The sequence below is a fragment of the Panthera tigris genome, chromosome E2 (genome assembly GCF_018350195.1).
Source record: "Panthera tigris isolate Pti1 chromosome E2, P.tigris_Pti1_mat1.1, whole genome shotgun sequence".
NCBI classification, from domain to species: domain Eukaryota; kingdom Metazoa; phylum Chordata; class Mammalia; order Carnivora; family Felidae; genus Panthera; species Panthera tigris.
In genome coordinates, this window is record NC_056674.1 from 33928798 (window position 1) to 33951391 (window position 22594).

General features: G+C 55.6%; 1 protein-coding gene across 3 annotated transcripts in view; it reads left to right on the top strand.

Moving 5' to 3' along the window:
- CPNE2 (copine 2) overlaps positions 1–22594 on the top strand; it is a 46915-nt gene continuing 24321 nt past the window's right edge. The window contains exons 1-5 of one of the 3 annotated variants that reach the window (XM_042968737.1): positions 1–200; positions 15564–15778; positions 18562–18741; positions 20448–20522; positions 22377–22448. In XM_042968737.1, the coding sequence (XP_042824671.1) occupies positions 15599–15778; positions 18562–18741; positions 20448–20522; positions 22377–22448 (507 nt within the window). In that variant the 5' untranslated portion in view covers positions 1–200; positions 15564–15598. The remainder of the gene's footprint in view (positions 201–15563; positions 15779–18561; positions 18742–20447; positions 20523–22376; positions 22449–22594) is intronic. The other 2 variants (XM_042968735.1, XM_042968736.1) reach the window with 2 other exon arrangements.

Genomic DNA, 22594 nt, shown 5'->3' on the forward strand with positions numbered 1-22594 from the left:
GCCCGGGAGGAGCACTGGACCCCAGGCGGCTGGGAGCGCACGCGAGCTGGCCAGGGCCGCGCGGGCAGCGCCCTGAGCCCGTCCCGCGCCCGCGGGCCCCGCCAAGCAGAGGAGCGCCCCGGGATGCCCCGGCGGCCCGGAGCGCGGGCAGCGGCAGCGGCGACCACGCCGTGAGGGCGGCGGCGCCCGCGGGACCCGTGGTGAGTGGGGCCCGGGCGGGCCAGGGGCGGGCGGGGCGCCCTGGCGCGAACGCTAAGTTCGGCCTTTCGGCTCGGCTTCTGGAGCCGGTGGCGGGTTGGAAGGAGGCTGGGTTCCGCCTCGGGGGCCGTGACACCCCAAGCCCCCGCCACCCGCGCGCACCCAGCCTCTGGCCTTTGGGTGACTCAGCTGCGACCCGGCCACGCGGGGGCGCTCCGGCTGCGCCCGGACCACCGTGGGGGAAAGAGGAAAGGGTGCTGGAGGAGGGTGGTGCCCCTCGGTGTCCGAGCCCAGCTGTGTAGGGACTCTCCTACCTCCTCCCTGGAGCCTGGGAGCGTCCGGAAAGGTAGAGTCCCCGCTGCCGAAGTCCCAGCTGCCGAAGACTTGAGGTCGGGCTGGTCCCTGGCCCCTGGCCACCCCCCGCCCCCCAGCGCCGTAACCTGCTCTCAACCTCCATATCCCACCCCCCCCCGCCCCCGCCCCAGCGTACTGCCGGAGAGCCAGCTCCCAGCCCAGGAAGAGGCTACGAAGGGAGGGCGTGGAGCTGGGCAGCTTCCCAGAAGTCGAAGTGTGTTTGCAAACTAGTTTTTTCGCAAAAGCTGTCTGGCACCTGTGTGGTTAAGGGGGGTGGGTGGGGGGACATGGGAGAGAGAGCAAGACTCCTTCCTTTCCGTTTCTCGCAGCCCTGTTTTTCTGAGAATAGAGGTGTCTTACTCCCCTCTTCCCATCCCATCCCATCCCAGCCCCGACCTCTGCCCCCCTCCTTGGACAAGGCCTTTGGGAAGGGGCTCCTTCAAAGGGGACTGTGATTTGCCCAAGAGCACAAGTGGAACTGGAACCCAGGGCTCTGGTAGCCAGTTGAGGGTTCATCCTGATGTCTGTGATTCTCCCAGCCCTGTTGCGTATTTTGGGAAGTGACACCCTCAAGGGATCTGGGAGAATGTGAGCTGCCCTTTGTTTTGTGTGCCCTTAGTTTTTGCTTGCCTAGGAGTGTGGGCTGTCATCCATGGATGGAGGGCTTTTTCTGTTCCTTGGCGCACCCACAGCTTCAGTAATTGGTGCGGACGTGGGAACCCCTTTGTACCCTTCAGCGGTTGCAACCTGTCTGTGGCCAGCTTGGGGAGACCTGGGGCTGAATGCCCACCCGGTGGCGGGCTGGGGGCCCTTCCTCTTCTCTGACCTGGTGCTTATCTGTAAAATGGGCTAATTGTCAAGGACCTGTGTGCCTGGAGGCTGGGTGCAAACATGAAGACATAAAGGAGTGGTTTTATTACAATCCCTCTGGCACAGGGCCCAGTGAGCACTGCTTTGGCCCCAGGCACGCGGTCACTCAGGCAGGTTTCTCCATGGAAAGAACCAGGGGCTGGGAATGTGGACACTTGGGTTCTCCTTGCCCTCTGCCACTTCCTGTCTGTGCCTTGTCATTCACTGGGCTTGGGGCTTTTTCCATCTGTAAAATGAAGCAAACTATGACACATTCCCGTTTCTAGGGCTGCTGGGAGGCTGGAACCAGGGGACAGGGGTTCTGCAAAGTGGGGTGCACTTCACGAATGGCAAGTGTGGTGTTTCAAGGGACCCCTCCCCTCCCAGGGGCCATGAAAATGAAAAACTCAGGTACATAAGAGGGCTGGGAATAGAGCCTCTGTTTCTATACCTGTAAAGTAGTGAGAACAATACGCTGTATAGCTTTGTGATCTTTTAGGGTGGTTGTGTATTTATTTAAAGGTAGTTGTGAGGATTAAATTAGGTGACAAAGGGCTCACATGCCAGCATTTTGACTGGTCTGGTGGTAAGCACTCAGTGACTGGTAACTGTGAGCATCGTTATTCCTGGGAATATCCATAATCCCGGTGAGGGCAGCTGCATTTAGGATTCCTTCTGGGATTTTCTCAGGCCAGCCTGCTCCTCCTTCTCCCACCTCCTCCCTGGAGAGAGGAGCCTCAGAAGCCAAATGTCAGACTTCTGGGCTGTTCAAGGTGCAGAGTCCTGAGTAGGAAGGTTCTCCCAAAGAGAACATCATGAGGGATGCTGGATGCAAAAGTGTTCCCCCCCTGTGCACCTTGGGCTGGCCCACAGGGCTCTGAGGAGTGACAGAAAAGCTCCTGTCAGAGCAGGAAGCATTGGGGGCAGGAAACGTCCCCTACTGAGAAGCCCCCAGCCCAGAGCCAGGGCCCCGTCTGCCTGCTGAAGTCTCCTTCCCTCTGTCCCCCTCTAACCCTTACAGGAGCTGCTGAATCGGGGCCAATCATTTCAAGAACCCAGCCCCCTCTCCCTTGGAGAATTGGCCTCAGAAAGGGAACAGGATTCCCTCCCCTCCTGCCCAGCCCCCTGCAGGATACAGGATGGGCTCCTTGGGAGCCAGGAGGCTGGGTCACCCTAGGATCTTGGCAGCCAACAACAGGAGAAGGGGACAGTCATGTCCCACTCCCACTGTCCAGAGGGAGAATATGGGGTCCTAAGGGGGGTCATGGCTTCCTGAGGTCCTGCACTGCCTCAGAACTGCGTGGGGGTCTAAGGCGCCTTCTCGTTGTCAGCCCAGTGCCCTCTCCCCTCATTGAGCCACCCGGCCTCTGCTCCCATGGCGGAGTCAAGTGGACTGTGCTCTTCAGTGTCCTGGAGTGTTTCTCTCCTAGCTCTGTCCTCACCTTCTTCCTTCGGGGTCTGAGATGAGGCTAATTAGCTGCTATTTGCTCCCTCACTATGTATCACCTTGCTTAATTTTTCTCGGGCGTTAGCCACCTTCTACACTCATCTTATTTATTCATTCGTGTATCACCTTATTATCTGCCCCCCTTCCCAAAGAGTGTCAGCGCCACGAACAGGCGAGGATAGCGTCCATCTTGTCCAGGGCCCTTTCCCTGCACTTAGAGAAGATAAATGACTGGGGCTGCCCCGCACTGTAGCCTCCTGTTAAAGGACTCTGTGATGCTGGCTGATGGAGCCCCGAGGAGTCATAAGCTTGCCCTCTCGGGTCTCTGGAGGGAGCCCTGCTCTCCCTGCTAAGTGCTGGGACACCGGCACAGGGCAGTGGCCTTGCTGATGGAGGAGGGAAATGTACGAGTCTGGAGAAGGTGGGATTTGCCTGGCACTGAAGGACCCGGGGCTGGAGGAGACTGAGGTGGCAGCTGCTGCCATGGGCTGCCCACTCAGGGGACCGAGGTGTACTGGGGAGAGTCCCCATTCCCCGTGTGACCTGGGCCATGTCTCTTAACCCCTCTGACCTCCGCTTCGTTGTCTAGGAAATGGGGACTCTTAGACCACGAGCTGCCCCCACTGCTCTCTTCATGGGGTTCTTTAGGCAGCTTTGAAAGGGCTTGTAAACTGAAGAGGGCAGTGTATGGAGTCATTCCTCTTCCACCTGTGGCTTTGGGTCCCACCTTCCAGTCATTGTGTGGCCACCTGTCGTCACTCAACAAATGTTTACTGAGCAGCTCCTCTGGGCCTGGGGCTGTGCTGAAGCTGGGAGCGCGGCTATGGAGCTCAGAGTGGAATGGGCGGGGGGGGACAGAGAGAGGCCAGCAAATGACAAGGAGACAGAAAGACTTCAGATAGTGGAAAATGCCCCAAAGAGAATAAAGCAAGGTAGAGTGAATGATGGGGGAGTGCAGTGTGTGAGGCTCAGGGAGGCCTCTAGAGCAGGAGGTGGTGACATTCGAGCTGGCATGCTAATCCAGGGCCTTGGTCTCTGGTTCATGGCTGTATCCCAGCCGTGCCTGGTGCCCAGCAGGTGCTCAGTGGATATTTTTGAATGAAAGAGGGAGGCGTGCCCCAGACAGAGGAAACAGCACATGCAAAAGCCTTGCATTGGGAACATGCTTCGTGTGTTCCAAGAGCCCATTCTCCTTATGACCCAGCTCTCTTTCTCCTTTCGGTGGCTCTTGTCGGGAGCTGGGGGCATCTGGTTTGCCGACTGTATCCCTGCTCTCCCCTCCCCATGATGCAGGAGAGAGCATGCTCAGCTCCCAGCAGAAGACGCCATTCAACCTCTCCCTCCTTTGGGCCCCAGCAATCTTTCCAAGTCACCCCGCGGCCCCTCAGGAAGGGGTGCGCTTTGCAGCGTGCACATAGGGAGCCCAGCTGCCTGATGTCACGCTCTGATTTGCCATGGACCAGCTGGATGACCTTGGGCAGTGTATTCGTTTCCTAGCGCTGCTATAACAAAGAACCCAAAACCAGACGGCTCAAAATCACAGAAATATATTCTGTTTCAGAGGCCAGAAGTCCAAATTCAAGGTGTGGGCAGGGCCATGTTCCTCTAAAGGCTCTAGGGGAGGTGTGTTTCCTTGCCTCTTCAGGCTTCTGGGGACATCACACCGATCTCTGTCTCCTTCCCTAGTGTCTTCATACGGTCCCTCTCATAAGGACACCAGTCGCGTTGGATTAACAGCCCGTCCTACCCCTGTATGACCTCATCTTAACTAGTCACATCTGCAGCTCCTGTATTTCCAGATAAGACCACATTCTGAGGAATTAGGAGGGTAGGATTTCAACTTAGCTTTGGGGGGAACATAATTCAACCTCTAACCTCTACATAACCTCTTTGTGCCTCGGTTCTCCGATCAGTAAAATGGGATGCTAGTAAGAGGGCACATGTCCTGGGATTGCAGGGAGGCCTAAACAGAATGCTGTCAACCTCGGGGCAGGGCCAGGCATGCCCAGTGCATGCTACTGTTTACTTCTTCTCAGAGAGGACTTCCTGGGAGCTGGGACCCAGAGCTGAAGAACAGATGGCAGTGTCCTTGACCAGGAGGACTTGCTGAGAAGGGCCTGGGCCTGAAGTAGCACCTGCTGTCTGGCTCACAGACACCCCTCTGCGCTGTCTGGCTGAGGAGGGGCAGGGGGCACCCCTTCAGTGTGGCAGGGTGTGGGCTGGGCAGCATAAAAGCTACTGGAACTGTAAGACACCGTTAACAAAGAGTAGGGAGAGCCCCACATGCGGAGGGGTGAGCAGAGGTCTAACCCCCATGCGGGAACCCACGAGGGGATTCGGTACTGGGTGAGCCCCGATGACTTTCAGGGCCCATCAGTCCAGAGATTTTGGGTGGGAGCTTGGGGCTGAGGCTCAGAGCAGCCCAGGAAAGACTGAGGGGTATTTAGAGACTCCTCAAGGCTGGAAGGAGCCCAGGCTCTTCACAGGCAGGGAAACTGAGGCACAGAGAGGGGAAGGAACTTGGAAGAATTCCAAAAACACACTTTTTGGGCACCCCTGTCTCTAGTCTCCCCGTGGTAGTTCCCAGGTAGGCATGGGCACCACAGGGCAAGGCCGAGGGCGGCTTCCATCCCTCAGGCTGCCGCACAGCCCCCTACAAATGAAGCCAGGTTGGAATGACTTTGGCTGGTGTTCACTGTCACCATGCCCTCCACCCTCCATTAGCTTGGTCCACCCTCCGAGCTTGGCCAGACCCACTCCCGAGTTCCCGAAGTACTTTCTGTATCCCAGAGTATATCTACACCCGTCCTCTGTCATGCTTCCTGGGAAGTGGGAGGGCAGGCCATCACCTGCTCCACTTTGCTGATGAAGGAGCTGAGGCCTAGGAGGGAGGAGGTGGCAGAAGCAGGCCTTGACTCCTGACTCCCAGAGGGGTGGGGGGTGGGCTGGAGGCCACCGTGCAGCCTGCGGCAGCAGCCCCTCGAGGGATAGGCTGGGGAGACACGGGGCCAAGCCCTTTGGACCAAGATTGAGCTGAACCAGGGGCCTCGGGGTCCCAAGGGAGGCCCCCTTCCCCAGGGGCCAGAGCTTAGTGATTAGGTGGGCGCTGCAGAGAATAGCCTCCCCTGGGTGTGGTCTGATGGAAGCTGGGGACCCCAGGGGTGTCAGACCCCTGCTGCAGCTTCCACGCTGTGCTGTCTGCATCTATATTTATCCCCATAATGGCCCGGCTGCCTGTCGGGAGTGCGGTGTCTTCTGAGTATAGCAGCCGGGAGCCTAGCTAAGGTAGAGAGGCGATTTGTGGATTTGTGTCGAGATGCCCCCTTCACCTCGCACCTCGGAGCCAGCCCCGCCCACTCTGGGGGCTGTCCCTGGCAGGGGTTTGCAGGAAGGGCCCAGGGGTATGAGCAGCTTGGGGCTGGACGGCCCCCTGCCCCCCACCGCCCAACTCAGAGAACTGGGGCTGTGGGATGTTGGGGTTGGTGTATGCCTGGGAAGGTGGGACCAGATAAACCAAAAGCCTTTCGGCTCAGGGATTCAGGGGACTGGTGACTCTGAAATCCCAGATTTCACCAGCCCTGGAATTCTGAGAATCTGTAGTCCCCCTTCACCTTTTCGCTCTTCCTCACTTTCAACAAAGGACGGTGACATCTCCTAAGCCAGTACTTACAATATGGTGACGATGTCAGTGCCCCCCCCCCCAACAGACCAGGGGCTCAGGAGGGGCTTTGTAGAGGAGTCCTCGAATCTTATCACATTATAAAACATACAAAATAGAGCAGACATCCCACACGTACAACTCCGTGACTGTCCACACACCAGAGCATTTGTCAGCAGCAGCCGGTCAAGGAAGAGAAATGTGACCATCACCGAAGCCCCCTGGTGCCCCCTTCGGGTCACAAGCACCCCTCCCTCCTGACTTCCAGCAGCACAGATCCGTTTGGCCTGCATTTAACTTCGTATAAATGAAATCAGACAGGACCATGTGCTCCTTTAGGTCTGCTCTTCTCCATTCAGCGTGTTCGTGAGGCCCGTCCGGATCATTGGCACCCTGGTTCTGCCCTCGTGCCCCCAGCAGTATAGTCTACTGCGTGGGTGTTCACATTTCTTTATCCCTTCTCCTGATGAGGGGTGTTCAGGGTGCATCCAGTCTGGAGCTACCGTAAATAGTGCTGCCGTGAAAGTCGGTGTGGGGCGGGGTGGGGGGGGGGGTCCTTTGGTGAACACAGGTGCATGTTTCTGTGGGGCATTGCTGGCTCATCACAGGGGCTCGGTCGCGTAGCTTAGGTAGACCCTGCCAAACGTCCCTCCAAGGCGGTCGTCCCGGGCACACACCCTTTGGCAGCGTGAGAGTTCCAGGTGCTCCACGCCCTGGTCACCACTTGGTATTGTCAGCCTTTTTCCTTTTGGCCATCCCGGGAGGGGCGGTGGGGCGGTGGGAGGGGGCACAGCAGTATCACTTGCTTTTGGTTTTGCTGAGCTGAGCTGGAAGAATGAAAAAGCAAAGTAAACAAGGGGGAAGGGCGCTCCAGGCCCTCTGTGTGGTGGACACCACAGCTGGAGCCGGAAGTGGGAGGGGCTCTGTCGGGGCGGGGGAGGGGCTTGGATGTCGTCCAGAGAACGGCCCAGAGCCACGGAGAGGTCTTCCTCATTGTGAGCCAGCACTTACAGTGTGTTAGGCATTTTTTACTTTCTGTTTGATGGGTAAGAAAACTAAGATTCGGAAGGACCGAGCTTATCCAGAGTCATCTTAGCAGAGGCTCTGGATTGCAGATCCTTCCAAGCCTCATTTTGCTCATCTGGAGAATGGGGGTGATCCTAACCTCTTGCTTAAGGATGCTGTGAAGCCGTAGAAGTTTAAGCCCATAAGGTATTGGGCACAGGGTCCGGGGCGGACATTATTATTACTCTCATTTTATTATTATCTCTCCATCAGCACAGCCACACTCACCTCCTCTCTTCCCTTCCAGCTGACAGGGTGGGAGCAGGCCCACCCATCTCCTACATCTAGGAAGGGCTGGCCCAGAACTCCAGCCCCAGCACCCTGTTTTTTTTCCCCATGGCAGGTCTCCCAGAGGCTGAAGTTTGTAGTGATGGTTAATTTTATGTGTCAACTTGACTAGGCTCTGGTGACCAGTTGTTTGGTTAAAACACCAGTCTGATGTTGCTGTCTAGGTATTGTTTTAGATCTGATTAACATTTAAATCAGTGGACTTTTATTAAAGCAGATTACCCTCCATTATGTGGGTGGGTCTTGTTCAATCAATTGAAGGCTTTTTATAAAAGTAAAGAAGAAGTTTCTCCAAGAAGAAGGAATTCAGCCCCAAGACTCCAAAATAGAGGGGCACACAGCTGGCACCTGGCTCAATTGGTAGAGCATGCAACTCTTTTTTTTTTTTTTTAATTGTTTTAATGTTTATTTTTGAGAGAGAGAGATAGAGTGTGAGCGGGAGAGGGGCAGAGAGAGAGGGAGACATGGAATCCGAAGCAAGTTGCAGGCTCTGAGCTGTCAGCACAGAGCCCGACGTGGGGCTTGAACCCACGAACTGTGAGATCATGACCTGAGCCGAAGTCGGATGCTTAACCGGCTGAGCCACCCAGGTGCCCCAGCATGCAACTCTTGATCTTGGGGTTCTGAGTTTGAGCCCCATGTTGGGGGTGAGTCATTTTTTAAAAAAATACTGAAACATAGAAATCTTGCCTAGTTTCTAGTCTGCCTGTCCTGTCCTGTCCTGTGGATTTTGAACTCAAGACTGCCACATCACCTCTGACCTGAATTCCCAGCTTTCTGTCTTGTCCTACAGACTTAGAATTTGCCAGCCCCCACAGTTGCATGAGCCAATTCTTTAAAAGAAATCCCTTTCTATATATATAGATATCCCATTTGTTCTGTTTTCTTTGGGGAAGCCTAATACAGCTACCATCTGTCTTTCTGGATCTTCTCATCTAGGAAATGGGGCGAAGGAGCAACTTAGATCTAGACATATTTGAGACATGATCTGACCCCAGAAGTTCAGCCAGTGCAGCCATTGGGGCCAGTGGGGACCAGGCATCTGGTTAGCCAAGGGTTCCAGTTCACAGTGTCACCCTCTAGACCAAACATCGCAAACTCAGAGATCTGCAGAGACCTGGCCTGCAGACTCCGTGTGTGAGGCTGACAGTCCTTGTATGAGGACCAGATACAACGTCTGCCTTATTCTGCCGAGCGTGGGCTAAGCAGAGCCACCCCTGACACATGGTCAGCCGTTGGGTGGCCATACTGCAACCTCTGATCTAGGAGCGCAGGCTCAGATGGGTGGCCTCAGCATCACCTGGGAGCTTGTTAGAAATGCAGCTATTATGGAGCGCCTGAGTGGCTTAGTCAGTTAAGCGTCTGACTTCACGGTTCGTGAGTTCGAGCCCCGTGTTGGTCTCTGTGCCGACAGCTCAGAGCCCGGAGCCTGCTTTGAATTCTCTCTCTCTGCCCCTCCCGACACCCTCTGTCTCTCTGTCTCTGCCTCTGTCTCTCTCTCTCTAAGATGAATACACATTAAAAAACAAACAAAAAAAATAATAATAATAATAAAAGAAATGCAGACATGGAGGTCTCTCCCCAGACCTGCTGAATCAGAATCTGCATTTTAGCAAGATGCCCACCTGGCCACCCCCCTGGTGTCTGTGTGTACTTTAGCCCACCGCAGAATCACCAGGAGTGCTGTTAAAACACAGGTTGCTAAGTGCCACTCTAGGGATTCTGACTGAGCAGGTCTGGTGGGGCCCAGGATGCTGCATTTCTTTATGTGTGTGTGTGTGTGTGTGTGTGTGTGTGTGTGTGTGTGTGTATCAATTCTTTAATGTTTTATTTATTTTTGAGAGAGAGATAGACAGAGTGGAAGCAGCGGAAGGGCAGAGAGAGAGGGAGACACAGAATCCGAAGCAGGCTCCGGGCTCTGCATTGTCAGCACAGAGCCTGACGTGGGGCTCGAACTCACAAACCCCGAGATCATGACCTGAGCCAAAGTCAAACACTCAACCAATTGAGCCACTCAGGCACCCCCAGGATGCTGCATTTCTACCAAGCTCCCAGGAGATGCTGAAGTGGCCCATCTGGGAAAAATACGGGGAGCCATGAGAGCCTAGGGCCATAGCCTCTGGAGCCTTTGTGGTCAGTGATTAAACCCCACTGAGTGGGGTTTGCTGCATGGATAAGGACCCAGAGGCCCTGAAGGACGCACCTTATGGGGTCTGAATCCGTTATCCACTCCCTGGCCCCCCACCCACCACCTTGCTCTCCACTGGTATCCCAGCACTATGTCTTCCAGTTAAGGGGAACCTAGGGCCGTATTTCTCAACCAGTTTGAACTCTTTGTCCCCTTTACATAATCCGCAAACTTCACGTATCTCCTGCGGTTTTGATCTGCCCTGCGTCCCCCAGCCATCAAGAATTGCTGATAATACCACAAGCTGCAAACTGTCATTCTAAGTGCTTTACTGCACTTATTCCTTGCAATACCCCCCCGGGAGCACTCTCACCGTCTGCCATTTTGTAGAGGGGGAAACTGAGACCAGAGACATTACGTAACTTGCTCAGGGTCACACAGCAAATAAATGGCAGAGCCAGGGATTGAAAGTCAGGCATTCTGAGTCCAGCGTCTGTGCTCTTAACTGTTGGGGGTACTGATCAGAGGACTGAGCCCCTGTCCTTGTTACTACCACTAACAAGACTTTGTAGAGCATTTTTGTTCCACAGTTGGCACCAAAAACAGAATTTCTTTTCCATCTTCTAAATATCAAGTTGAAGACGCGTTTTCATGCAGCACGTGATCCCCCCACCAGAAGTCCTGATAGGCCGTCCCATTGTTACACTTGCCCCGTCGTCCCCACCACTTGAGACTCTGGGGTGGGGGCTGCTGCCTCCCTGAGCACCTCGGTCAGCCCTTCCCTTCCCTTCTATCCCCTCTTTTCCCCAGCTGGCTCTCCAGGTCTCCAGCTCAGCTGTCTGCCTCCCCCACCCCTACTGCCCATCTCCCTGTGCCTGCCTCTCGGTGTCTCCTTGTGCCTGCCCATCTCTGAGTTGGGAACCCTTCTGGCCTCACCATCTCCTCCCTGCAGTGAGTGAGGCGCACAGCCCAGCCCCTGGGTCCTGAACCACTGGAGCCAATAGTGGGTGAAAGGATAGAGTCAGGCAAGGTGGCCTTCGGCCTCAGCATCATCCTTCCCTATTTTAGAAAAACCACTGCCCCTTCTTGGGCCTCAGTTTCCACTCTTGCGAAGTAGGATATGAGGCCCTCTCCTGCTGGCCTCTTAGAGTAATCTTGAGGCTCCAGGGTTTGAGTAATGGCTTTGTGATATTCGTGATGTATGTCAGGGAGACGTGGTTGTGATTTCTCTGGGGCTGGAGATTAAAGAGCCTGTATGGTGGGTTCTCTCCCTCCCTCATTCATTGGCAAGCATTTATTCAGCACTCGGTATGTGCAGAGGCCGCCCTAGGTGCTAGAGAAGCGGGAATGGTCCCTCCCTCGTGGAGGTTATGTTCTAGGGGGCCAGACAGACAATACACAGGCAAATAGACAAGTAAAGTGACTGCACATTACAATGATCTGTGAAGGGAACAGTGTGGTTGTGATTGTGTTGAGACAGAAATTGCATTAGCTCAAGTGACCAGGGAAGGCCTCTGACAACTAAGACCCATCCTGTGAAGAAAAGCACATCTGGCAGAGGGAATAGCAAATGCAAAGGCCCTGAGGTAGAAGAGAGGTTGATCTGTTTGCAGAGCAGGAGGAAGCCTGTGTTGCTGGGACAGACAGGGGGAGGGGGAGGGTGGCATGAGATGGGGTCAGGTCAAGCAGGGCCCTATAAGCCTGGAGAGAATTTGGGTTTGGTGTGGCCTGGAAGGCGAAGCCACTGGAAGATTTTTAGGTAGAACTGTGGTAGCCTCTGATTTGCATGTGTAAAGACTCACTCTGGCTCCTTGTTGCTCCGGGAGATCTGTCATGGGCCAGTGCATGGCTGGGCGTGAGATGATGGCGGTCTGGCTGGGCCAAGGCAGCGGAAGGGGGGGAGGGGGTGATAAGGACATCGCTCGCTCGCTGCATCTTGAGGTGGAATCTACACAGCAGGGGGATATGGGTGGTGGTGGGGGGCGGGGGGAAGGAAAGAGAGAGGTCAAGGATGATGGGTTCCTAGGTTTCTGGCTAAGACCATAATGTTCTAGATCTATGGTTCAGCGCCAGCATCTCCAAATCCTGTCCTGTCCTCCCCGAAGGGCAAGATGTGTTAGCTGGGGCCACTAGAGCCTGTGGGGACCGAGGCCTCTGTGTCTTGTTCATTCGTTACTCTTCATCGCAGGGCACTCAGGGAACGTTTGTGAAATGACTGAATGGGAATCCCCAAGCCCTGCCTTCTCTTTGCCTCAGCCGACCCATCCATAAAAGCAGCTACTAGTTTTGTATTATCCCCGGCTTCCAGCTCCTTCCCTGGGGATCCGGTCGCCCTAGAAGGCCCGTGCCCATCTGGGCCAAGAATCGGGACCATCTGCGAGCGGGCCCTGCCTGGCTCCCCATGCCCCCTGTGCAGCCTGTAACCTCAAATGACCTGTGGGGCGGGTGCTGCATCAGGGAGGTTTCCATTTCGCCCAGATGCGCATGGCAGGCCCAGCCCTCCCTTAATGACACCTTGCCCGCCTGCCCTCTTGCTGGAGTAGGAGGGGAGGGGGCCTGGCCCAGCATAAGCTGTGATTTCTTTTTCCGTTGCGTCAGGCCTCAGGGTCCGGCCCGCCTGCCCGCTGCCGGGCTGGCACAGAGGGGCCCGCTCTGACCCTCGCCTGCCCCAACTCCGGACATCATGTGCTCCCCATTTCGGGGATCCAGAAGCTTCCAGCCAGAGGGTGAGTTGGGGACGGGGGAACCTAGCCCTGGCTGGGGGAGACGTGCCCCTGCCCTGCCCACCCCTTGCTCGCTCTAGCCAGGGCCTGCCAGCTAGACCAGGTGGAGTCACGGTGGACTCCGAGGAGCTCGGCCCAGCCTGACCCTCCCTGTGACCTGGCCCTCCCTGCCATGCCCTCCACCAGGCCGGAGCCGGTGTGGGGCAGGAGGACAGCGCAGGGACACTGGAGTGACGACAGTGGCTCCGACTGGGGGAGGGCAGGGGAGAAGCGGCCCCACGGTGTTCATAGGCCTACGTGCCTTTGCCTGTGTTGGTCTGGGGCGTGCGTACATGTGCGTGTGTGTGACCACACACGTGTGTACATGCACAGAAAGTGTGTCAGCCTTGGCGTGCGTCCTGACACCCCTCAGGAGGAAAATAGATGCCTCTGACTTGGCAGCAGGGGACAGGTGGCCCTTGTGGGGCCGTCCAGCGTGTCACGAAGGGGGCCCGTGAGGTGCAGAGGAGGCGGGTAAACTGGAACCCACCCCCTCAGTGATGACCCCAGAAGTGCGGACAGTGCGACTCCAGAGGAACTGGGGTTCCCTCTGCCTGGCCAACTCCCCTCTGTCCCCACCCAGGTCCTAGTCCTTACCACGCTCAGCAGCACCCCTACCCCGGCCAGAAGCACGCAGATTGGCCTGGGGAGGCCAGAGACCCAGCTTATACCCTGCCTCTGCGGTTACCTGGCTGTGAGACCTTGGGCAGGTGACCTCTGTTCTCTGGGCCTCAGCTTCCTCATCTGTAAAATGGGGGTGACTCTTGTGACCCACCCCACCTCAGGGCGGCTGTGAGCACAAACAGGTGTTCTCCCAGCCGCACGGCAAGGTGTCCCTTTTAGACGTCCCTATCCCCTCCGCCCTCCTGACTGGGTCGAGGATTTGCTCACCCCGCCCCCACGTGGAAGGCCACCCAGCTGCACGCGGGGAGAGTGAATGCAGTTCTCCGGCCCCTCCAGTGGAAACTAATTTTTACACGACAAGAATAAATCCTGCAGGCAAATTGCAGTGCTGCCCTGACGCTCCGGGCTCGCGTGATTATGATGAGGTTGTCGGGACAGACAGTGGGAGGGAGAGGGCTGAGGACTGGCTTTGCCACTGTCCGGATCCTCCCAGGCATGCCCGGGGCTCGCTGTGTCTGCAGAGGGAGAGGGGCCTCTGGTGCCAGCCCCACATTGGCCTGGGCCTCCCGCAGACTGGGGCATCTGTCTGCCCAGCCAGAGGCTGGGGCTCAGGGAGCGGGCTATGGCTGGGGTCAGAGGGAGACGGGTGGGCGTGCTTTGGTCCCTCCTCCCTGGATGACAGCAGCCTCCTCGCCAGCCCCCCTGCTGCCTCTCCTAGCCTAACATCCCCTCCTCCCCACAGGGGCTGGAGCCAGCTTTTCCAAACACACATCAGGTCATGTCACCTCTCTGCTTAAAACCCTCTGAGACTTCCATCACTCAGAACAAAGCCCCAGTACCCCCAGGACCTGGCTGCTGTCCCCGAGCCGTCAGCCAGGCTGTGAGGGCTGAGACTGGGCAGCCTTTTTACTGCGGGATCCCAGTCCTGGCTTGGTTCTTGGGACCTAGTAGATGCTCAGTAAACACTCTAGAGTGGATGAACGAGCCTCGGGGTCCTTGTCTGGAAAACAGGGTGATATTAGTCCCTGACCCACAAGACTGAATGAGAATTAGAAACATTGTGCAGATCATGTGCCCAGCTTGTGGTCAACACTGTGAGTAAGTAAGTCGGGTTTGCGTCCCCCCCGAGGGAACACCCTTCTCTTACCTCTCCCCCCTGGGGGAGTACAGGGCTGGTTACTCACTCAGCAGGGAGGGGCTGAAATATTAGTCAAGGCCTCATCCACATGGGGTCAGGGCTTGTGTTAACTACACACGAGCCAGTGGAAGAGACCTGACCACAGGAGTTCGGCAAGGCTGTATCTTGATGTCTCGTGGGTAGAAGTGGAAACTGAGGCACAGAGAGCCAGATGGCTTGTCCGCAGGGCCTTGTTATGGGCGGAACCCAAAGCTCCCCTCCACCCCCGAGATGGGTTTCTCTTCCCTTGCTCCAAATGAACACTTTGCGCTTGCTGGAAAACAGAACTGCTTAACATAAGCAAATGCCAGTAATTAGCTGTGACAGTGGAAGGGTACATAAGGCCCTGGGCATGGAATCTGGGGAAGTCACGTACGAGCGGAAGAGTTCTATGTTGGGAATAATGACCAACTCAGGCAGAATCTGAGCCATGTGGAGGGTTTGTCCGTTCACTGATTTAGACACTCGTTCCTCTTTTTTATTCAACAAGCATACACTGAGTGCCTCCTTGTGCCTCAGTCCCTGTGCATAGGCCCGGGATACAAGATGAACAAGACTGCAATGAACAAAGTCGAGTTTTGGATAAGTAATCAGAAGTGAGCTTCCTAGTGGCCAAAGCAATGAGGGAAACCTGAGCAATGATAAGCCCCACGGTAGCCACACGATTCCAAACTGTTAATTGCTCAGGAGAAGCCTAGGTTTTCCTGGCAAAATGAATATTTTAGGTGCCCACGTCCACCGTGATCTGTCGCTGATTTGGCAGGGGCACCTTGGACTTGTGTGTGTAACAATTGACCAGCACAGATAATACCTTCAAACTAAACATGCCTGCTAAGGACCCGTTTTTCTTCATTCTCCTTCGGTCAAGCTTTTGCTTGTGTTATCCCATGCACACACCTTTCCTTCCGTCTCTACCTGCATCTGGAAGGGTCAGGTTGGTGACACCGCCTCGGGGTAGGGTGGGAGAGCGGATGTCTGTGCCCTCTCTGACCCCCACCTCTCTCCCCGCCCAGACTGCCAGGAACTGCTGCCAGCACCGACAACCCCTATGGCCTACATCCCTGGTGGGGGCGCCCCGGCAGCGGGGGCGGCCCCCATGGGCTCCCAGTATTGTGTGTGCAAGGTGGAACTGTCAGTGAGTGGCCAGAACCTGCTGGACCGGGATGTCACCTCCAAGTCTGACCCCTTCTGTGTCCTCTTTACAGAGAATGATGGCAGGTGGATTGAGGTGAGGCCCCTCCATGTGTGCCCTGGCTGGGGGGAGGGTGGCTAGGTTGCCGGGGAGGGGTTCCCACTGGATCCTGGGACCTCCAGGTTAGATAGACCCTTGGAGGTCATTGGAGGGTGGGCCAGGGGTTACTTAGAAGATTGTTGCTTTTAAAATGGAATTTTAGGGGCACCTGGGTAGCTCAGTCAAGTGTCTGACTCTTGCTTTTGGCTCAGGTCCTGATCTCACAGTTCATGAGATTGAGTCTTGCGTTAGGCTCTGTGCTGACAGTGCAGAGCCTGCTTGGGATTCTCTCTTTCTCCCTCCCTCTCTGTCCCTCTCCTGCTTGCATTCTCTCTTTCTCTCTCTCTCAAAATAAATAAACATTTTTAAAAATTGTACTCATTATTTCAAATAATTGTATTTGTAAGTTATTATAATTCATAGATTTCGATTTATAATTATATTGTTTCATATCATAATATTTTATTAAGTTTATCTATGTATTTTGAGAGAGAGAGAGCATGCACGCAAGCAGAGGAGGGGCAGAGAGAGAGGGAGAGAGAAAATCCCAAGCTGACTCCATACTGTCTGCACAGAGCCCTATGTGGGGCTCAAACTCATGAACCAGGAGATCATGACTTGAACTAAAGTCTGACAATCAACCCACTGAGTCACCCAGGTGTACCCCCCCATATCATAATATTTTAAATTACTGTAATATATAGTTAAAATATATTTTAGGGTTTTACAAAATGCTTCCATTTTTAAAACAACCTTCCACATTTATTTTTTGTTAAGTTTATTTATTTATTTTGAGATAGAGAGTACACTTGTATGAGTGGGGTGGGGGGCAGAGAGAGAGAGAGAGGGAGAGAGAGATCCCAAGCAGGCTCCACACTGTCAGTGCAGAGCCCGACATGGGGCTCAAACTCAAGAACTATGCGATCATGACCTGAGCTGACATCAAGAGTCAGACACTTAACCGACTGAGCCACCCAGGCGCCCCCCCCCCCCGCCATGTTTATTCCTAAATGAGCATATATTCAGTAAGAAGCAAACAGAGAAATGGGAAACTCAGTCTTTGGTCCCAGAGCTGGGCCAAGACCTAGGTCTGTCACTCCCTGCTGTGTGGCCTTGGGCAAGTGGCTGTCCCTCTCTGAGCCTGTCTCCTCATCTGTAAAATGAGGATATTTTCCCTCCCGCCTACCTTGCAGAGACCCAGACCTGGGGCTGTGGATGGTGCTCAGGACTTCTGAACTGGAAGACTTTGGCCTGTGGGCTGATGAGAGATGCAGCCTGAGGAAGGATATTGAGAAATGCAAACTGTTAGCACTTTCAAGTTTTAAAAGAGGCTTTGTTTTTATTTCAAAAGGGGTCTCTGTTCATTGTAGTAAATTTAGAAAATACATACAGCCCTAAAGAAAGTAATCAGCAAAGGTGGGAAACCTGTGTGTCAGAGAGAGAGAGAGAGAGAGAGAGAGAGAGAGAGAGAGAGAGACCCACTGTTAACCGTTTGGTGTCCGGCCTTTGAGATAGTTTTGTGCATGTAAAATTTCCAAAATACGTATCTATTTTTAATAATTATCCAGCTGAGCCACAGCGGGCAGCCCAATGAACGTACTGTGGTTTACAAAGAGTTTCCACAGATGTTGGCTCCTTCTCATGATGCCAAGGAACTGGTGCTGAGATTGTTGACCCATTTCACAGAGGGAAAACAGGCCCAGAGTGGGTAGGGGCCCCTCTGTGTCACCCAGTGCATTGGTGATACAGCCAGAAGCGGGAGGTGGAACATGAGGTCAGCCGAGGACTAAAGCCAGCATGTCTGGAGCACCCTGGTTCCCTCTGCCGGGTCTCTGGGACCTCCGCCTACCCCTCAGGGAATGGTGTAATCCCCACCGCACCACACCCCCACTCGTGGCATCCACCCCCCACCCCTGACAATCTGTCTCTCACCCAGGCTGGCCACCCTGGCTAAAAATAGCCCAGGGCCAAGACTTCTTCCATCCCTGCTTCTCCAGCCCTCGGAAATGGACTGGGTGGGAGGAAAAATCAACATAGCCCAGGCCCCAAAATAGACTATCGCCCAGACTCCGTGGTTTGGGGCCTCAGTGTAGAGGCCAGGAGGCAGTGTTCTTGTCCCAGCCCCACCGCTGACCCACAGTACAAGGCCCTGTCTTTACCCAGGCCTTGGTTTCCACAGTGGGGTTGGGGGGGGGGGTGGATTTGGTCTGTACAGTTCCCAGTTTGGACATTCCAGGAATCTGTGCAACATACCAACATCTGCCCCCACCTGCCCCTACATACCCCTCCCTCTTTCTGTTCCCTCCCTCAGCTTCCATGTGAAATGTGGTTTGAAAAAAGGGTTCTTCCAAGATAAAAAGACTGAAAAGCACTGATAGTCAAATCCCTTTGTTGCACAGAACTGGAAACAGAGGCTCTGATGGCAAAAGGGACTTACTGTCTGCCACTTACCTAGGCAGAGACACGGCTCAAGCTCTTCCCCTGGCACCTGGTGTGGAGCCAGAGTCGAAGAGTTAAGACTGTCCGTGCTAGAGCCAGGCCTGGGTTCAAATGTTGACACTGCCCGTCTGGCTGTTCAATCTTGGGTAAGTCCCTTAACCTCTCTGTGCATCAGTGTCCTCATCTGTGAGCCGGGAGTAATAACTACCTCAGCCACCCAGGTAACTGGCCACGAGGGCCTGCCAGAGTAGGTGTTTGCAAGTTTGAATGACTTCGGGCAGCCCGAGAAGGGTTGAACCAGCTGCCTGACTCAGGCTCCTGCTTCCCCGCCCCTTTGCTAGTACGACAGGACAGAAACTGCCGTCAACAACCTCAATCCCGCGTTCTCCAAGAAGTTCGTCCTCGACTACCACTTTGAGGAGGTGCAGAAGCTCAAGTTCGCCCTGTTTGACCAGGACAAGTCCAGCACACAACTCGATGAGCATGATTTCCTGGGCCAGTTCTCCTGCAGCCTGGGCACGGTGAGCCGGGCCCCTCCCGGTGGACGAGGGCAAGGTAGTTCTCACCTTGGGCATCACCCTGCTCCCAAGGACAGGGCAGTCCCTTGGAAAGAGCCTCTGCTGCCACCTGCTTTCCCTGGCCCCATTTTCCTGGCTGGCTTTCGAGGTAGCATCACAAATGCGGATAGGCGTGGGGGGCAGCAGGCACGAAAGGGGGTAAGCAGCCTGGTGGTTTGGGGCCAGGCTGAAGAGTTCCCGGTGGAAAACACTGAGCACGGTGCCTGCGAGCTGTTGCCACACAGGAATGGGGACCCCATGTGGCCAGAACTGCTATTTGTCAGAAGTGATCAGATGCGGCCTTGACTTCCTGGCTTAGGAGCACCTGACCAGCAACCACGGCACCCATGGGCATCCTTCTCCGTGGCTGGCTTACCGTGTAACCTCGGGCAACTTCCTTTCTCTCTCTGAGCCACACTTTCCCATCCAATTCAGTCCTTGGTGAAGTTATCGAGGCTGGAGATCGCAGGGTTAGGAGTTCCAGCCCTTTTTGCTGTGCGCCCTTGGGCAAGCCCCCACCCCCTTCTGGGCCTCAGCCTCCCCCCATTTCACTTGGGGCCTGCTGACGACTGCTCAGTCTATGGTGAACAGTGCACATTAAAAATGGCCTGGGCCTTCCAGGAGATGGGATGGAAAAAACGCAAGGGCCCACAGTTGTGTGAGAAGCAGGGTGTGTCCCTGGGATTCTGCCTGGAGTCCTCGCCCTCAAAGGGTAACTGAGGAGAGAGCTGGAGGGTGAGCTGGCAGCACCTGCCACAGGCAGGACCGCCCGTAGCCTGGAGAGGGGGCAGGGCAGGCAGCAGGTTGCCAGGGCCCCGTGAGAGATGTGGCCACAGCATGGAGGCCTCTGGACTAGAGCTGAAGCTGTGGGAGCGTCAGATCTGCCAAACCACCGCTCGGCCTTGCTCTCCTCCTGGTCGTCTGGTGCCTTTTGGCGCCCCCCGTGGCTGTACCCACAGCCCAGGGTTGCGCGTGGGGTGATGAAGGCCACTGTGCTCTGAGCAGGTAGGAAGGGCCAGGGCAAGAGTGGACTGGGGAGGAAAACCAGCATGTGCGCACGGCAGCACAAAGAAACACTGACATCCCCCCCCCGCCAAGAAACCGAGAACCAGGGTGGCCCAGGAAGAGTGTGGGGATGGGGTACAGAGATGGCGGAGGGGCGACTTTACAACATGTTCTGCTTTTCCTCTCTCTATTGTGTTGATCGCCGACCGAGCGCTGTGTGCATGTCCTCTCTCTTCAGAGCGTGAAAATACATAGGATTTGCTCTTCTCCATCAGGATCACACCCTGAGGAGGGTGGGGTCTGTAGGTGGCTTTGGGGGAGGCAGTGAGGGGGCTTGACTCCCTGCAGGGGCCTCCAGAATGTGAGCCTGGTAAGAACCTTTGCCTGGGGGCAACCGGGTCAGTGGGAGTGGACTGCAGGGATTGCGCCCCAGCTGTGGGACATCCAGCGAGTGTCTTAACCCCTCTGGGCGTCTGTCTCCTCAGCGGCGCCCTGGAGTCAGTGATGGTTGCTGGTTGCATGGGGAGGTGTAGCCAGTGACCCGCCAGTGCCAGTGCCGAGCCGAAGCCGCATGCATGCGCGTGCTGTGAGTGGTGACTGCTGAGCATTTTTCCTCCCCACCAACCCTCAGGAGCGCCACTCTCCTCTCTCCTTCCCCACCCCAGATCGTCTCCAGCAAGAAGATCACTCGGCCTCTGCTGCTGATGAATGACAAGCCTGCAGGGAAGGGCCTGATTACGGTACCAGCCCCCTCCCTGCTCTCTGCACCCCTCCGCCTTTGCTCGCTGCCCTCCCCCATCAATGGGCTGCTTCCCTGCCAGATAATCACCAGCTTTGTTTGGAGTAAAAAGGCCCAACTTACAACTTAGCAACAGGTCTCTTAGCAACGGGCTCCTGGCTCCACATATGATGCGTTGGGGGCCGCCAAGCTGGGAGTAGGGGGCTTGCTAGAGGCCCCTGTGGCCTCCTACTCCCAGGGCAGGGGCGCTCCTACCCATTCCTCGAGTCCACCCTAGCCCTCCCAGCTGGCCCTCCCCTCCTGGCCTGCCCTAGGGGGTCTTTGAGGAGCGCCTGACCCGTGGAGCTCTGTTTGCGGCTGCAATGCGCAACGGTTCCAGCCTCGGGATGCGCAATAGTTCCAGCCATGGGATGTGCAATGATTCTAGTGATGCGCAATGAGTCCAGCCTTACGCAGGCTCTCTGCTCGGAACAGTCCTGGGTCCTCAAGGTCTCCTAGAAGGCTGGGAAACCTGTTTTACAGATGAGGGACCTGGAGCCCAGAGAGGAAGTGCCCTGGGGAGGTGAGGCTCAGTGAGATTCTCTCCCTTCAGAGACTGCGTGAGGCCAGAGGAACTGGCCAGCTAGAGGGAGGAGGGCCAAACCTGTATGTGCTCATATATAGTCACCCCTCCTGCTCTGGAGCCTCCCTGGCTCCCCACGCCCGTGGCGCTTTGCATTCAAGGCTGTGAGGGACCCCACCTTGCTTTCCTGCCTCAGCCGTGTTTTACGCCTTCGTGTGCATACTCTGGCTTCAAGGCAAACTGAATTCTTAGTATACCACACATATCACAGACCATTAGCCACTGTTCCTGCCGCCTTGAATGTCTCCTCCCAACCTCTTGGGGTTCAGAACCTCCTTATCTAAATACCTTCACCAGCCACCTCCCCTCTACCTGGAAACCAGCCCGGCTGGTGTAACTGTTACCCCTAGCACTTCCACCGTGCCACTCCAAACCTCAGTTCCTAACTCTGTGAAATGGGGGCAGTAATAGGACCTATCTTGCAAGGTGGTTGAGCAAGTCTCTGCTGGAGGAGAGGAAAGGGAGCCTGGCATCCAGCCTGGCTTCTGTGTAGTTCTGGAAGGTCAAGTATCTTGTAGGTAAGGCTGTCCTACAGGTGTGGGGGGAGAGGAAGCCCTAGCCAAGAGAGGACCCAGCTCACCTGTGTTGCTGTCGGCCCAAGGGCGTTCCCTGCTACCCTGTGAGGAAGGGGAGACAGAGAGAGGCCTAGAGAGGGCAAAGGTAGCCCCAAGGTCACTCAGCTGGTCCATCACTGGCTGGGTTGGGGCCATAGGGTCATGGCCAATGGCGAAGGCATGGAAGACAGATGACAGCATGAGCTGATAAGACAGCAGAGGGAGCTCAGGTGACTCCTGGACCTCAGTTTCCCTAGCTGCACGGTTAGGTTGCTGGAATCCCCCAATGCCGTGGCATTTTGAGGTCTGCGGTGGGGCATGAGGGGGCCTGTCAAGCTGCTCCCTGGCCCAGAACCTCTCCCCAAGGCTCAAGATCTCCCCTCATGTCTGGTAACAGCTTCACATGGCCTCCTCTCTTTAGCCACACAGAGTCACTTCTGGTTCCTCATATTCAGATGGGTTACCCCATTTTCCAGAAGATGGCAATGGAGGTTTTAGAAAACCTCCATTGAAAAGACAAGGGGCATGACCAGGGTGGCCCGGTACTCCCCCTCCTCTTTTTTCCCCTTCCCAGCCCTGGAGAACTGACTCCTGAGCACCCGTGCTCACTCTGCCTGGCAGGGCGCCAGGGGGAGCCAGAGGGGCAGGTCCCACCCCTCACATTCCTGTGGCTTTACAGATTGCTGCCCAGGAGCTGTCAGACAACCAGGTCATCACGCTGAGTCTGGCGGGCAGGAAGCTGGACAAAAAGGTAAGGCAGGCAAGGAGGGGTTTCTCCATCAGGGAGCAGTATCCCTCCCCCAGCCCAGCGGTGTGCGGCCTAATCCTGGTGCTTCTGGCTATCACCTTTATCACCCGCATCCAGGAACAAGTCCGTAGCTTAGGACCAAGTTAGAA